Source organism: Tasmannia lanceolata, unplaced genomic scaffold (genome assembly GCF_043159265.1).
Source record: "Tasmannia lanceolata isolate RefF3 unplaced genomic scaffold, GAP_Taslan_0.1 ptg000037l, whole genome shotgun sequence".
NCBI classification, from domain to species: domain Eukaryota; kingdom Viridiplantae; phylum Streptophyta; class Magnoliopsida; order Canellales; family Winteraceae; genus Tasmannia; species Tasmannia lanceolata.
The window spans coordinates 19,303,535-19,320,533 of record NW_027518714.1 but is presented as its reverse complement, the minus strand read 5'-3'; the positions used below and the strand labels follow the sequence as shown (position 1 = coordinate 19,320,533).

Genomic DNA, 16,999 nt, shown 5'->3' with positions numbered 1-16,999 from the left:
AATATCTATTGCTTGTTGGGGCTATTCAACAAAGGGATAGATATCCTTGGATAAGTTGTTCCTTAGATTAGCTATTCTGCTTGGATAAGTCTATCTTGAAATTATCTTGTTAATTATTCACCAATTTTGTTCTGCCAATTATCCAAGAACAAAGGTCGACGTAAACAGAGGATAACAAGTCTATCTAAGGATAAAATAAGGGGAATGATAAATCGACCCCCATATATCTTAAATCGACCCCCTATGTGTCTATCTCTCTCCTCTTTCTCTCTCTAAAACAGAGGAGAGAGAAAGAGGGTCGATTTAAGATATTTGGGGGTCGATTTATCACCGCCCAAAAATAAACATGTTTTGCCACCCCGCGAACAATCTAATAATCCTTTCTATAATTTGGAAAATAAGGAAGGTTTAATCCCAACAAAGAACTTCCCAGTGGGCAGCTTATCAGGAGGGAGCAAAATTAACCAAGCTCCAACTTCGGCGGCCTCATCGGCCGTGTGAGCACCCCGGCCATTTGTCATGGCGGTCTGCGTAAACCCAGGACAAAAGCAATTCACACTTAATCCGTGTCCCTCAGATCTCTTTGCTAGAAGTCTTGAGTATGCGTTTAGAGCAAGCTTAGACACAGAATAGTCTGTCCAAATCTTCGGCCATCCTCCATCCTTCCATTTTCCAAGCTTCACCTCATCCAAAAACCGGCCCACCATGCCCTCAATAATCTCTTCTGATAGCCTATCCTCATCTTGTAGGAGTTCCCTTATCCCAGGATTGCTCACCTTCTACAATCAAGATAGATTTGGGTTAACGAAATCAAGCTGAGCCAAGTCGAGCCATGATTAAATTAAGAGAAATACTATTAATCTTGGATAAATTACAAAGAGTTCGTCAATGCTTATATCGAGCATTGTTAAAGTATACAAGATTAAATAACGACTTCTCCAACGGCTTAAGTTCGGAGTAATTGGTAGTTTCACAAGCACTTACATGATAAACATAGAATGAAATCAAGATAATTGTGGAGAGAGGTAATAATAGAATATCTTATTCTAACATAACGGCTAATCTAGGGAAGTGATATATCCGCCCCTTTTGATCATCTGTCAGTGTATCAATGACTAAAGAGGGGATGTTGTACTTATGTCAGAAAAATTCAATGCCCCTAATTGCCGCAAACACTCACAGGGGGTGTTCCTGGTGATCAAAAGGGGCGGATATATCACTTCCCTTAATCTAATCTAGTTGCCTAATGTTATATAGAAATTTTTGGAATGAGATAAAGATAGAAACATCTTAATCTAACCTAATGACCATGTCTGGCTTAGTTGCTTAATCTAATCAATTACATAATCTACCATCCTAACAATCAACGGTCAAGATTCCCTTAGAATCAAGGGTCAAGATCTCATCCATTCTAACAGCCCGAGCCGAGCGAGTGATGAAGTCTAATAGGATTACTATAAGTAGGATTCACTTACATTGAGCAAGCCGAGCCGGGAGCTGACGTTTAGTATTCGGCTTCGGCTGGAAGCTGACCAGCGAAATAATGGGAGAAGGGCTTCGGTTAAAAGCTTGGGCCCATAGAAATTAGTCTTGATCACAGTCTCAGCGTGCTTGACCGAGTTCTCATCAATCTTGTTGAACGAGACAGCAGCATTGTTCACCTAGAAAATTTGTGAGGGTATTTTAGTCATTTTGAGTGTTACTTTTTTTTCACAATAATTTCAGTCATATATGAATCAGATCATTAATGGGTCTATTCATTTAAAGGAGAATGATACAACCACTCCCTTTGACAATGATTCCTCATTTTAAGCAGTCCTTTAGTTGGAGGTTGATAGGTTTCTCTAAATTCTAATACAAGACTAGAATAGAGGAGACCCATTATTAAAACAATAGAATAGGGGGTGGTTATCATTTCTATATTTTTTTAAGCTAGATTTTGGTTCATTCAAACTTCAAATAGTGATCTCACATCCCTCTGTGATCTAGAACAGATTAGATGCATGAACAAACTATGGAAGATCATTTCCTTGGACTTCCAAGGTCAAAAGTGAGTAATTTTTAAGGGAAATGATATTTCCACCCCCTTTTGTTTGTCTTTTTTTTTGAAAAATGTATGCTTCCCCCTTGGGAGTCAATTTCAATAAACAAAAAAAAGAGGGTGGAGTTATCCTTTCCCAATTGTTTTAACATAGTTATTTTTTTAAACACATGGGTGTAACAAGTGCTTAGGATAATGAGCTACTTACAAGGACATCCAACCCTCCAAATGTAAGTCCCAGCCACGACACGAAGGCATCGATCGAAGCGGGGTCCGCTACATCGAGACGAAAATACTCGACAGAGAGTCCCTGGGCTCTAAGGGTTTCGACGGCTTTGAGCCCATTAGGGACATCTCTAGAAGTGAGCACCACAGTTAGCCCTCCTTCTGCAAGTCGCTTAGCAAGCGCAAACCCAATCCCCTTGTTCGCCCCAGTGACGACAACCACCGTATCCTTGGACCACCACCTGCAAAGCTCATATTCACATGGTTATTAAATCTGTGCACAAGGATAGTTTCCTTTTGGTTCCTTTTCTTTTCCTTTTTCAATGATTAATGATAGTTTCCTTTCTTTTATTCATGTTCCTAGGAGTGCCAATGATCAGGCAAAATCATGTGGCTGAGTCCAGGGCATTGAGGGACTCTTTTTACTATGGGTCCACTCTCCCCATTGGACCACCTCTAAATATAGTACTCTTCAAAAAAATATATATTCACCAACTTTAGTTATTGTTTAAGAGAGAGATTTCAAAGAGTGAATGATATTTCTACAAGCCCCTTGACAATATATGATTTCATTTTGAGGTAAAGACAAAAAACCCTAGATAAAAACGTATCTACAAGAATCCCTTCAAAATTTTCTTAATTACCAATAGCATCTCGTTGCCTTTTAAATTTTTTTCTTTTATCCATTTTACCCCTAGTTCTAGATACTTTAGAAATCCCTAAAATCACTCTTTTGAGAGCCTAAAAAACTCGCTTAGGAAGGCAACATCTCTTGCAAGATTTTATATGGTGTAAGCCCGTGTGTAGTCCATTATTTTTCAAAAAGTACTGTACGTGTCACAGTGGGGGATGATGCGAACCCTCCATTTGATGGGCCCTCCGTAGTATGATCCAACCATTCATTTGATGGGCACACTGTTCTATGATCCAACCATCCATTTGATGGGCAACGATGTAAATAGGATGTGGCCCAAAAATCATTTCCATAAGATAATCCCAACCCTCTGATCTATTGAGGAACTGCATATTATGGAGACCGCTATAGATCTGACGGTTGGGATCATCCTATGGAAGTGATATTTGGGCCACAATCTATTTAAGTTGTGGCTCATCAAATGGATGGTTTGGATCATACAACGGTGTGCCCATCAAATGGACGGTTTGATCATACTATGGTGTGCCCATCAAATGGACGGTTTGGATCATCCAACGGTAGTGATACGTACTGTTTTTTTTTTTTGTTTTTTTTTTTGGAATAATAATGGTTTGTTCGAGCTTACACCATGTCACCATCTTGCCTTTAAGAGAGAGAGAGAGAGAGAGAGAGAGAGAGAGAGAGAGAGAGAGAGAGAGAGATTTCTTTTTTGGAATAATAAGTTAGGTTCTCTTAGGATACCACCAGGGCCTTATTTGCAAATAAAGTTATTTTGCATTTAAAATTATTTTGCAAATCGGACATTAAAGTCATTTTGGAAGCCATTAAGTAAGATAGACATAGCAATATTTATCATAGCCATTATTTGGATTTAAGATTAGGGATTTCCTAGGCAGTTTAGCGGAAAGCCATTTTGCGGCTCACTTTTGCAACAGAGAACAACCACACAGGCTCACTTTTTAGCAGATTTTGTCTTATTCATTTAATTCATCCGAGGTGGCTATTCTCCCCTGCAATAGTGAGCCACAAAATGGCTTTAAAGGAAATCCATTAAGATTAATATGCATAGAAGTTCTGGAAAGCATCCAAACAGGCTCTTACCCAAGTAAAGAATATGAAAATAGAGAGAGAGAGAGAGAGAGAGAGAGAGATTTTACCTGGTTTTTGAGAAAGAAGGCTCTGGTTTCTTTGATCCCATTGCAATGGTCAGATGTTAGCTACAAGGAGAAGGAAGGTGAGAGAGTTCCCCATTATATATATACAAAACACTATAGTATGGATGTGGCCAGAGTAATTAAAGGGAAGTGCTCTTTTATTGTTAGTCTTTCTATTAAATACATAGAACATGCAGTTCCATTCCCACTTAGACGTCATCATTCTATGTATGTATCTCCTTTAAATGGACGGCTGAAAAATAAAATAAAAAAATCAATGGTCTATTTCCATCAAGAAAGTCTTCACAACAATTAGAGTTTTAAATCGCCCAAAGAGCAGGGGCGGAGCCACGTATGTAATAAGGGAGGCAGCTGCCTCGCATGAGTTGAAAAAAAAAAAAACTAAATAAAGTAGATGTTTTAAGAGTTTTTCTATGGTTTTCTAGAAAACAACAGTTGAAAAGTCGCAAAATATAAAAATAATGTAGAACAATGATACTTTTAGTGGATCATGAGATTGGTTCATTGCACGAGGATAAATTCTCCACTTTTGATGTTTTCCTTTACCTTTGAAACTTAAAGGAAAATGTCAAGGACTCAAGGGGGGTGATTTTATCCATCAAGGGGGAAATTGGGAAAATATCACTGCCCTAAAATAAACCCTAACTTGAAATTCACACTAAAAAATAGAGTTCTTTTTTCCTTTCTCTGGAAACTACTCTCCCCTCCCACTCCCATGGTCCCACTGTCCCAACTTGGCAACTCTCAAGCCGTTCGATTCAACTTCGCCCCTCCTACTCTCATCTAAGAAGTAAAGAAGAAAATTAAGAAGAAGAATAAGGAGGAGGAGGTAAGGGCAGATTTTTTTCTTTTTCCTTTAATTTTTTGTATTTCTGAAGACTAAAGCATTTGATTGATGAGATTTACTCTAGATATTTATAATAAAACCCTAGAAATTTACGGAATCGGATGGAATAAAACCCTAGAAATTTACGGAATCGGATGGCAAATCAATGGATGACTGATAGTTTGATTACTTACATTGAAAATGATATATTATGTAGCATTGATAATGAAACAATCATGCATTGCTTTCAAAACATGATCGACTCGTCGAGGACAACTGTAGTGAGTTTTTTAACAACGTAATTTTTTTTGGATTAAATATATTATCTTTTTTTTGCCCCCCTTATGTATAAATCCTGGCTCCGCCACTGCAAAAGAGGATGTTTATTGGTGTAAATAGTCCATCCGTAGCAAAGCATAATTAAACATTTCTTTGATTGGTATTATAGCACTATGAGAATTATAACATTCTTTAGGCCCTATTTGGATTCCAAGAAAATCATTTCTAATGGAAAAAAATTTCTTGGGAATTTTTTTTTCTTTCCATAATTTAGGGGGAAATGATATGATTTTGGTTATTTTAGAGGTATTATCATAAATCAAAGGTCCCTCTAGGTAAAAATTGAATATGGTTGGTTCAAGTTATATGTTTTCCCTGTGTTAAAAAGTAGAAAATTTTAGGAATATTTTTCCTTTCCAAACTTTTTCAGAAGATTCTTGTAATCCAAACAAGGCCTTAAATGGCTAATCAAAAGTTTGTAAAATAAAGAGAAGTTCCATTACATCATTTACAAAAATAAAATTAATATATGAGAAAATATACATCAAAAGGATAAGTAAATAAAGACATATGGGGCTCTAATCATTAATGCTCCATAAATTTAGGGCGATGATATTTTCACTCCCCCTGCAGTACGCATTCGCTCCCCTTATTAATGCTTTTTGACGTCAAATCAAGTTAAAAGGGGAGTACGCAAGGGGAGCGAATGCGTACTGTAGGGGGAGTGAAAATATCATTGCCCTAAATTTATTCTCTCTTATCTTATTGCTCATACCAAGAATCACAGATGCTCCTTTGATAGAAATTTTTACTCTCTCGTTCCTAATACTTAATGCAAAAATCGAGTAAAAATCGAGTGATATAAGATATAATGATGTACCATACTAGGAAACGTTCTTCAAATTACCTACAGACTAAAATTGATATTGTTTGAAGTACAATTGTGTGTAAGTACGTACTATATGAATGTGGGTACATGGGAAACATATGATGAAAGGAGAGAGAGAGAGAGAGATTTCTTATTCTTTAGTTTCTACCGTGGAATCCATTATGGTGGTCGTAATACAGACTCTAGTGCGGTAGTGGCAGCAATACCAATGGAAGATGGAGATATAGAGACTCCCTCATATAAGTGTCATTAGGAGGTTATTGGGTTTTCTTCTTACCAGACAAATATGTATAAAACTTTGTACACCAGAAATGTAGCTAGGCAAGGACAAATAGTTGGACGAAAGAAATGAGGGACTAGCGGTCAAAGGTGACGTTGATGGATACAACCTATCTCATAATTTATACTGTCTAATATCTTTATATATATATATATATATATATATATATATATATATATATAGAGAGAGAGAGAGAGAGAGAGAGCTCACCAAACTTATGGTGAGCTAGCTTGCCCAATCACATGGGTCCCACATTTTGGGGAGTGATCCAAACCATTCATTCGTAAGGCCTTATCATATATAGGGGCTGTACCAAAAATCAGCTCCATAGGATCATCCTAACTCCTCCATTTGTGGAGGACAAAAATGGGGCAGATTTGTGTCTGTCCATTTTTGTCCTCCACAAATGGAGGAGTTAGGATGATCCTATGGAGCTGATTTTTGGTACACCCCCCATCTATGTAAGGGACTTTCAAATGAATGGTTTGGATCATCCTAACAAAGTAGGCCCCCATGTGATTGGGCAAGCTAGCTCACCATAAGTTGGGTGAGCTTAAAGTTTCCTCATATATATATATATATATATATATATATATATATATATATATATATATATATACACACACACACACACACACACTCTAGCGTTTTTGGCCCATGCATAGCAGCATGGGTGTAAAGATGGTGGGGTCCACCCCATAAATATATGAGGTTCAAAAAGGTGGACCCCACCATATGCGTGGGTGTTTGGCAAGAGATGATGGACACACCTATCAAAACATGAGGTGTTAAATGGTCCTGGGCCCCTAAAAACCTGAAGTGTAAAATGGTTGATCTTGCCTTCATAGTTTCGGTTGAGATGGTGGCCGATCCCATAAAACAGGATGTGTAAAATGGTGGGTCCACACATGTACAACTGAGATATTAAACGGTGGGACCCACCCATGCTATAGTGTACATCAATGTGCCCAAATCTATCAAAACCTTTCAAGATTGTAGGTTAGCATGGGAATGCGTGGAGTGGGTGGGACCAACCCATCAAAGATGAGGAGGCGTTTTCCAGTTCTTTAGCTGGTGAGATTCATCGAACATGGGATGGAGGCAGTTTTAGCGGCGAGATTTTCTCTAATTTCTTAAGATTTTGTCACGCTGGGAGAGATTTTCTCACATATCAAATCAACCATGCAGACGTAATTTTAAAAGTAAGACTGACCAAATTTAAGACGCCTACTTCTATGGTTTTTACTTTTTACCTTTACATGTGTCACAGTATTATTGGAGGAAAAATTATTCTCAGACAAAAATTTTGAAGAAAAAAGCGAATGACATTTTGGAAACTTGCGTGTGTGTATATGTATGTACATAGAGAAAAGTATTCTTGCGCAGCTGTGCTCGGATAGCTTATCTGAGCAGCTGCTTCAAAAACTCATGTGGTCCTACTTTTTTGGGGTGATCCAAAGCATTCATTTGAAAGGCCCTTCATTTGGATCATCCTATGATGCGGGCTATACCGTACTTTTAATAAAGTGAGGATTGCCCTCATCAAAATACAGTAGTGCTGATAACATTTCCCAATACATTAAAGTCATTTTGGAAGCCATTAAGTAAGATAGACATAGCAATATTTATCATTGCCATTATTTGCATTTAAGATTCGGGATTTGCTAGGCAGTTTGGCGGAAAGCCATTTTGCGGCTCACTTTTGCAATAGAGAACAACCACACAGACTCACTTTTTAGCAGATTTTGTCTTATTCATTTAATTCATCCGAGGTGGCTATTCTCCCCTACAAAAGTGAGCCACAAAATGGCTTTAAAGGAAATCGGCTAGCAAATACATTAAGATTAATATGCATAGAAGTTCTGGAAGGCATCCAAACAGGCTCTTACCCAAGTAAATAATATGAGAGAGAGAGAGAGAGGGAGAGGGAGAGGGAGAAATTATGATAGGAATATCTATATGTTTTTTGATGAAAATATCAGAGAAATTGTGGTAGGAATATCTACATGTCTTTTTTATGAAAAAACTATAGGGGGGAGAGAGAGAGAGATTCTACCTGGTTTTTTAGAAAGAAGGCTCTGGTTTCTTTGATCCCATTGCAACGGTCAGATGTTAGCTACAAGGAGAAGGAAGGTGAGAGAGTTCCCCATTATATATATACAAAACACTATAGTATGTATGTGGCCAGAGTAATTAAAGGGAAGTGCTCTTTTATTGTTAGTCATTCTATTAAATACATAGAACATGCAGTTCCATTCCCACTTAGACGTCATCATTCTATGTATGTATCTCCTTTAAATGGACGGCTGAAAAATAAAATTAAAAAATCAATGGTCTATTTCCATCAAGAAAGTCTTCACAACAATTAGTGTTTTAAATCGCCCAAAGAGCAGGGGCGGAGCCACGTATGTAATAAGGGAGGCAGCTGCCCCCCAAGTGAGCCACAAAATGGCTTTAAAGGAAATCCATTAAGATTAATATGCATAGAAGTTCTGGAAAGCATCCAAACAGGCTCTTACCCAAGTAAAGAATATGAAAATAGAGAGAGAGAGAGAGAGAGAGAGAGAGAGAGATTTTACCTGGTTTTTGAGAAAGAAGGCTCTGGTTTCTTTGATCCCATTGCAATGGTCAGATGTTAGCTACAAGGAGAAGGAAGGTGAGAGAGTTCCCCATTATATATATACAAAACACTTTAGTATGGATGTGGCCAGAGTAATTAAAGGGAAGTGCTCTTTTATTGTTAGTCTTTCTATTAAATACATAGAACATGCAGTTCCATTCCCACTTAGACGTCATCATTCTATGTATGTATCTCCTTTAAATGGACGGCTGAAAAATAAAATAAAAAAATCAATGGTCTATTTCCATCAAGAAAGTCTTCACAACAATTAGAGTTTTAAATCGCCCAAAGAGGATGTTTATTGGTGTAAATAGTCCATCCGTAGCAAAGCATAATTAAACATTTCTTTGATTGGTATTATAGCACTATGAGAATTATAACATTCTTTAGGCCCTGTTTGGATTCCAAGAAAATCATTTCTGATGGAAAAAAATTTCTTGGGAATTTTTTTTCTTTCTATAATTTAGAGGGAAATGATATGATTTTGGTTAATTTAGAGGTATTATCATAAATCAAAGTCCCTCTAGGTAAAAATTGAATATGGTTGGTTCAAGTTATATGTTTTCCCTGTGTTAAAAAGTAGAAAAATTTAGGAATATTTTTCCTTTACAAACTTTTTCAGAAGATTCTTGCAATCCAAACAAGGCCTTAAATGGCTAATCAAAAGTTTGTAAAATAAAGAGAAGTTCCATTACATCATTTAGAAAAATAAAATTAATATATATGAGAAAATATACATCAAAAGGATAAGTAAATAAAGACATATGGGGCTCTAATCATTAATGCTCCATAAATGTATTCTCTCTTATCTTACTGCTCGTACCAAGAATCACAGATGCTCCTTTGATAGAAATTTTTACTCTCTCGTTTCTAATGATTAATGCAAAAATCGAGTGATATAAGATATAACAAAGTACCATACTAGGAGACGTTGTTCAAATTACCTACAGACTAAAATTGATATTGTTTAAAGTACAATTGTGTGTAAGTACGTACTATATGAATGTGGGTACATGGGAAACATATAATGAAAGGAGAGAGAGAGATTTCTTATTCTTTAGTTTCTACCGTGGAATCCATTATGTTGGTCGTAATAACCAGACTCTAGTGCGGTAGTGGCAGCAATACCAATGGAAGATGGAGATATAGAGACTCCCTCATATAAGTGTCATTAGGAGGTTATTGGGTTTTCTTCTTACGAGACAAATATGTATAAAACTTTGTGCACCATAAATGTAGCTAAGGCAAGGACAAATAGTTGGACGAAAGAAATGAGGGACTAGCAGTCAAAGGTGACGTTGATGGATACAACCTATCTCATAATTTATACTCTCTAATATATATATATATATATGAGGAAAATGATTGTACGCTCGACCGTACCTAAAGTTAGGTACGGTAGAGTGCCAAATCACATGGATCCTCCATTTTTGGTGGGCATCTAAACCATTCATTTGCAAGACCCCATCATAGATAGGGTGCATACCAAAAATCAGCACCATTGAATCATCCTAACTCCTCCAAAACTGGAGGAAAAAATGGGCAGATTTGTGGACAGACACTATCTGTCCATTTTGGCCTCCACAAATGGATGGGTTAGGATGATCCTGTGGAGCTGATTTTTGGTATGCACCCTATCTATGATGGGGCCTTGCAAATGAATGGTTTAGATGCTCACCAAAAATGTGAGACCCATGTGATTTGGCACTCTACCGTACCTAACTTTAGGTACGGTCGAGCGTACAATCTTATTCCTATATATATATATATATATATACACACACACACTAGCGTTTTTAGCCCATGCTATGCATGGGTGTAAAGATGGTGGGGTCCACCCCATAAATATATGAGGTTCAAAAAGGTGGACCCCACCATGTGCGTGGGTGTTTGGCAAGAGATGATGGACACACCTATCAAAACATGAGGTGTGAAATACTGAAATGGTCTTGGGCCCCAAAAAACCTGAAGTGTAAAATGGTTGATCTTGCCTTCATAGTTTCGGTTGAGATGGTGGCCGATCCCATAAAACATGATGTGTAAAATGGTGGGTCCACACATGTACAACTGAGATATAAAATGGTGGGACCCACCCATGCTATAGTGTACATCAATGTGCCCAAATCTATCAAAACCTTTCAAGATTGTAGGTTAGCATGGGTATGCGTGGAGTGGGTGGGACCCACCCATCAAAGATGAGGAGGCGTTTTCCAGTTCTTTAGCTGGTGAGATTCATCAAACATGGGATGGAGGCAGTTTTAGCGGCGAGATTTTCTCTAATTTCTTAAGATTATGTCACGCTGGGAGAGATTTTCTCACATATCAAATCAACCATGCAAGCGTAATTTTAAAAGTAAGACTGACCAAACTTAAGACGCCTACTTCTATGGTTTTTACCTTTACATGTGTCACAGTATTATTGGAGGAAAAATTATTCTTAGACAAAAATTTTGAAGAAAAAAGCGAATGACATTTTGGAAACTTGCGTGCTTAATGTGTGTATATGTATGTACATAGAGAAAAGTATTCCTGCGCAGCTGCGCTCAGATAGCTTATCTGAGCAGCTGCTTCAAAAACTCATGTGGCCCCACTTTTTTGGGGTGATCCAAAACATTCATTTGGAAGGCCTGTCATTTGGATCATCCTATGATGCGGGCTATACCGTACTTTTAATAAAGTGAGGATTGCCCTCATCATATATATATATATATATATATATATATATATATATATATATATATATATATATAAGGATTTGCTAAACTCCATCACTAAAGGTTTTTCGCGGCCGGTCTGTTGCACGTCAGACCAGCCACCTCGTGAATGGAGACAAAGGTTATTGTATTCATTAGCGAGGTGGCCGGTCTGATGTGCGACAGACCAGCCGCGAAAATCTTTTTGCGCGTGCGACGCACGAGTTTTGGGTCAATCTAGATGGAAAAAAAACTAAGTGAAATTTGTATATGCGTAAGAGTATATAAGCCAATTCTCTTATTAATATGTATGATCCCAACCAATAAATTTTCACCTATATATTCTCTTGTTAAGCGCTCCAAAATAAGAGACAATCCCAATATCAACAGAGGGGGACGGGTTATTGCCGCCGGCAACAATCAATTCAAACCCAATAAATATCAACAGAGGGGGACGGGTTATTGCCGCCGGCAACAATCAATTCAAACCCAATAGGAAAAAACAATTTTAGCCTCGAGATTAAAGTATATAAGAAAGTATACGTCAGTAAAATAAAATAAATTTAAACCTCTCCAAAAGCAGCGAGAGAGAGAGAGAGAAACAAACGTACCATGGTAGGTCGAAAAACCCTGAATCATCACTAAACCCAAGCTACTATGACTTGAGAACCCAAAACCCACATACATAAAAAAACAAAGGAATGGATATCTGGGTGGAATTTTTGGGCGAAATTTCTGTTACAGAGTTGAGAAGACAGAACGAAGAGATAACACGAAAAACCAACGAAAAACCAATTCCCAAAAATTTTGTCCTTTTATGGATAGAGGATAGAGATGTAAAGGAGAGAAGGGAGACGTGGATGGAAAGCTTCCCAAAATTTTTTGTCCTTTTATGGATAGAGGATAGAGACGTGGAGAGAAGGGAGACGTGGTGGCGTGAACAGTGGAACCCCCGCTATAATATAGTAACTAGTAAAGCATCCGGCGCGCAGGCGAGAAAAAAAAAAAACTTAATGGTAAAAGGACGCCTTAATAGTTTTTTTAATTTTTAAAAAGAAGAGTACTCCATAAGCACATGATCACAGCATAAAAAAGCCTCTAAAATGGTAATACAAAACTAAGAAAATGAGTGGGATTGAAAATATCCCTATAAATCTTGGAAAGAAAAAGTTTTCTCATGAAATTTTTTCCCATCAGAAATGCTTTTCTTGCAATCCAAACAGGGCTGGAAAAGTTTGAAAAAGGAAAATAAAATTCGTCAACAATTTCTCGAAAATTTATTTCGTGGCCGGCTTTTGCATGTGAGAACAGCCACCTCAGATGAATTGAAAAAATTTGCCAAAAGGTCAACCTATGTGTTTGTTCTCACATGCAAAAGCTAGCGGTGAAATGGACTGACAAATCCCCTTTTACATGAAAAAAAAAAAAAAAACATATATAATGTAACCACTACTTTTTACATAGTAGTTAGAAAGGCATTCAATTGAAGAAAATTTCATTCCAAATTAATCATAATCCTGTCATTTTCCTTTGAATTTTGGAAAGAAGAAAATTTTCCAACAAATTTTTTTTCATAAAAAATGTTTTTCTTGCAATAAAAAAGGAAAACTAATTTCCTTGAACCATTCTTTCTTTAGCATTTTAGCGCAATTATAATTTTGGAAGTAAACTTTGCCATCAGAACTGTTTTTCTTGCAATCCAAATAGGGCTGGAAAAGTTTGGGACAAAATTATAACCTGAACCACCCCTATTTACATATTAGTTAGAGGGACATTCAATTGAGGAAAATATCACTAATATACTCCACATTAATCATAATCTGATCATTTTCCTTTGAACTGTGGAAAGAAGAAAATTTTCAAAGAAAAATGTTTCAGCCGAAATGTTTTTCTTGCAATCTAGAAAGGAAAACTCATTTCCCCACAACCATTTTTACTTTAGTATTTTAAAGTAAATAGAGCATCTAGTTAACTATGTTCAAAGAAATAAAAGTGAGATACTTTTTTCAGAAAATTGGAATCCATAACCAACATAGAACGATCAAAAGGAAAGTGCATATATGGAAATCCATATAGATTGGAGGCCTACCATCATCGTATGGAATTTTTTTTGAAGGAGAACCTATTTATATTGTCAGTCATTATAAGAACGGTTTGGATCATCCTATGATATGGTCTGATGGATTTTTTTTTTTCAAGAACACCCTATTTACATTGTCAGTCATTAGATGAACGGTTTGGATCATCCTATGATATGGACCGTGTAAGATTTTTTTGGGAAATACGGTACTATAAGGGCTTAAATCATCGCAATAGCGGGGATGGAGTCCAAATATCTAGGGAGAGATAGAGATAGAGATGCGTGCGCGTGGGACCCACCTCTTTTATTCAACACATTAAGAGATAAGAGTGAATAAGATAGACACGTAAAGCAAATAAGATAGACACGAAAAGCGATAAGAGTGAATAAGACATATATATATATATATATATATATATAGGAAATTGATATTTCCGCTTCCCTTTTAGACCAATCCACTCCAAATATATATATATAGGAAATTGATATTTCCGCTCCCCTTTTAGACCAATCCACTCCAACTTGGAGTGGATTGGTCTAAAAGGGGAGCGGAAATATCAACTCTCCTATGCTTTGGATATTTCCGCTCCACTTTTACACTAATCCACTCCAACTTGGAGTGGATTAGTCTAAAAGTGGAGCGGAAATATCAGCTCCCTATATATATATATATGAGAGAACATTTCCTACATACTTGTGTAGGTAAGTTACCTACACACTACCTTAAAATACAGTGGGGGCCCACATTGTTTGGGTGATCCAAACCATTCATTTGAATGGTCCTCACATAGATAGGGTGTCCACAAAAAATCAGATCCATAGGATCATCCTAACCATTCAAACTATGGAGGCAAAAAATGGACTAATTTGTGAAGATTTATACACGTCCATATTACCTCCACAAATCGTAGGGTTGGGATGGTCCTATGGATCTGATATTTTGTGGACACCCTATCTATGTGAGGACCATTCAAATGAATTGTTTGGATCACCCAAACAATGTGGGCCCCCACTGTATTTTAAGGTAGTGTGTAGGTAACTTACCTAAGGTAGTGTGTAGGTAACTTACCTACACAAGTGTGTAGGAAATGTTCTCTCTCTCTCTCTCTCTCTCTCTCTCTCTCTCTCTCTCTCTCTCTATATATATATATATATATATATATATATATATATATATATATATATATATATATAGAGAGAGAGAGAGAGAGAGAGAGATGAACGTGCACAGCCAAGATACGTCATCATAGAAGTGGGACCCATAGGATGGAAACCATGGAAATTAAAACACGTATATAATCTATGATATATGCTAAGCACTTGTCTCAGGATGCAGGAAACCGTCAAATGAGAGAGGAAAAATTCCATTTTGTCCAGCCACGTATAAATAGCAGTAGATGCGAATTTCCAAATTTTAGTAGGAGTCAATAGACTCAATACTCCCTTTTGACTCGCGAGTACACTCAGCTTACAACAAATCAGGATTAGACTATTTTACCCTTGTATATAGAGATAGATAGATTAGACAAAGTATAACATTACAGGGCTAAGAGGTAAAAAAATCAAACACAGACGTGTAAATCTAGAAAAATTTGCCTTTAGGCTGATCCTAGCCCTCCAATCTATAGATGTTTTGATAATTTGTTGTTCCTCCTAAATCCGATGGTTAAGATCACCCTTTAGATTATTTTGACCCGACCCGATTTCCAATTCGGGTTGATTTTCCCAACCATACCCAAGCCGATCTGCGAAAAAGCTTAAACCGTATTTTGATGATCGCACTCTTCACTCTATTAAAATGTACGGTATGGCCCGTACCATAGGATGATCCAAACCGTCCATTAGATGGGCCATTGCCTATAGAGGTTGTGCCCCAAAAAATAATTTTCATAGGTTGATCCGATCCCTCTGATCTATAGAGGATTATAGGTTGATCCAAACTGTCCATGTGATGGAACACAACATCAATCGGTTTGTGCCCTCCTCATAGCGATAGATGTTAGATATCAGCGATGGGGTTAATGGTAAAAGAGCAATGGTGACGTGTAAATCCCAGATAAAAAGAAGAAATTTCTTTTTCCTCATGCTGCCACAAAGAATTGTACGGACCACAGCATAGGTCGATCCAAACTGTCCATATGATGGAACACAACATCAATAAGGTGTGTCCCAAAAATCATCTCCATAGGCTGATCCTAGCCCTCCAATCTATAGAGGTTTCCATAATATGTTGTTCCTCTTAAATCTGATGGTTAAGATCAGCATAGAGGGGGTAGGATCAAAATTATGTGGCTCTAATGGGTGCCTTTGTTAAAAAGCATAAAGGAGGGGGCAGGGTTGAAATTATGTAACCCTAATGGGTGCCTTTGTGAAAAAGCATAAAGGAAGGGGTAGTATTGCAAATATGTGGGTTGAATGGGTGCCTTTGTAAAAAAAAAAGTCAAAAAAATGTGAATGGAGGAAGGGGAGGGCTGCCACATGCGCAGTGAAAAGTAAACCCCACTCCCTCTTTATTATATTATTGTATTAGAATAGAAGATAGATAATAGTAATAGTATAGTAGGATAGGATAGGATATATATAGGGCAGTGATAAATCGACTCCCTAGATGGATAAATCGACTCCCCATCTCTCTCTCTCTCTCTCTCTCTCTCTCTCTCTCTCTCTCTCTCTCTCTCTCTCTCTCTCTCTCTCTCAGAGGAGAGAGATAGACACATGGGGAGTCAATTTATCAATTTGGGGAGTCGATTTATCACTCCCCTATATATATATATATATAGAGAGAGAGAGAGAGAGAGAGAGAGAGAACGGTTCCTACACATATGTGTAGATAGTTCTCTACACACTAGCTTAAAATACAGTGGGGGCCCACATTGCTTGGGTGATCCAAGCCGTCCATGTTAAAGGCCCTCACATAGATAGGGTGCCTACAAAAAATCAGACCCATAGGATCATCCTAACCCTACGATTTGTGGAGGTAAAATGGATGTCTTTAAACCTTCACAAATTAGTCCATTTTTTGCCTCCACAGTTCGAATGGGTAGGATGATCCTAACACCCTATCTATGTGAGGGCCTTTAACATGGACGGCTTGGATCACCCAAACAATGTGGGCCATACGTAAAGATTACGTATGGATCCTATCATCTATCTCTCTGTGTGTGTGTATATATATATATATATATATATATATATATATATATATATATATATATATATATATATATATAAAGAGA

General features: G+C 37.3%; 1 protein-coding gene across 3 annotated transcripts; it reads right to left on the bottom strand.

Moving 5' to 3' along the window:
• Nucleotides 1-367: 367 nt before the first annotated feature.
• LOC143861969 (NAD(P)-binding Rossmann-fold superfamily protein) lies at nt 368-12,476 on the bottom strand. 3 transcript variants are annotated; one of them, XM_077372953.1, is made up of 7 exons: nt 12,295-12,476; nt 12,023-12,040; nt 8,427-8,486; nt 4,079-4,138; nt 2,250-2,508; nt 1,476-1,661; nt 368-779 (listed from the first exon to the last, which is right to left on the bottom strand). In XM_077372953.1, exons 4-7 carry the CDS (start codon nt 4,117-4,119, stop codon nt 384-386), a joined length of 882 nt encoding a protein of 293 aa, XP_077229068.1. In that variant the 5' UTR covers nt 4,120-4,138; nt 8,427-8,486; nt 12,023-12,040; nt 12,295-12,476; the 3' UTR covers nt 368-383. The 3 variants fall into 3 exon arrangements, with proteins under 3 accessions (XP_077229068.1, XP_077229069.1, XP_077229067.1); XM_077372954.1 differs by lacking the exons at nt 8,427-8,486; nt 12,023-12,040 and adding an exon at nt 8,950-9,009; XM_077372952.1 differs by lacking the exon at nt 12,023-12,040.
• Between the last annotated feature and the right edge of the window lie 4,523 nt (nt 12,477-16,999).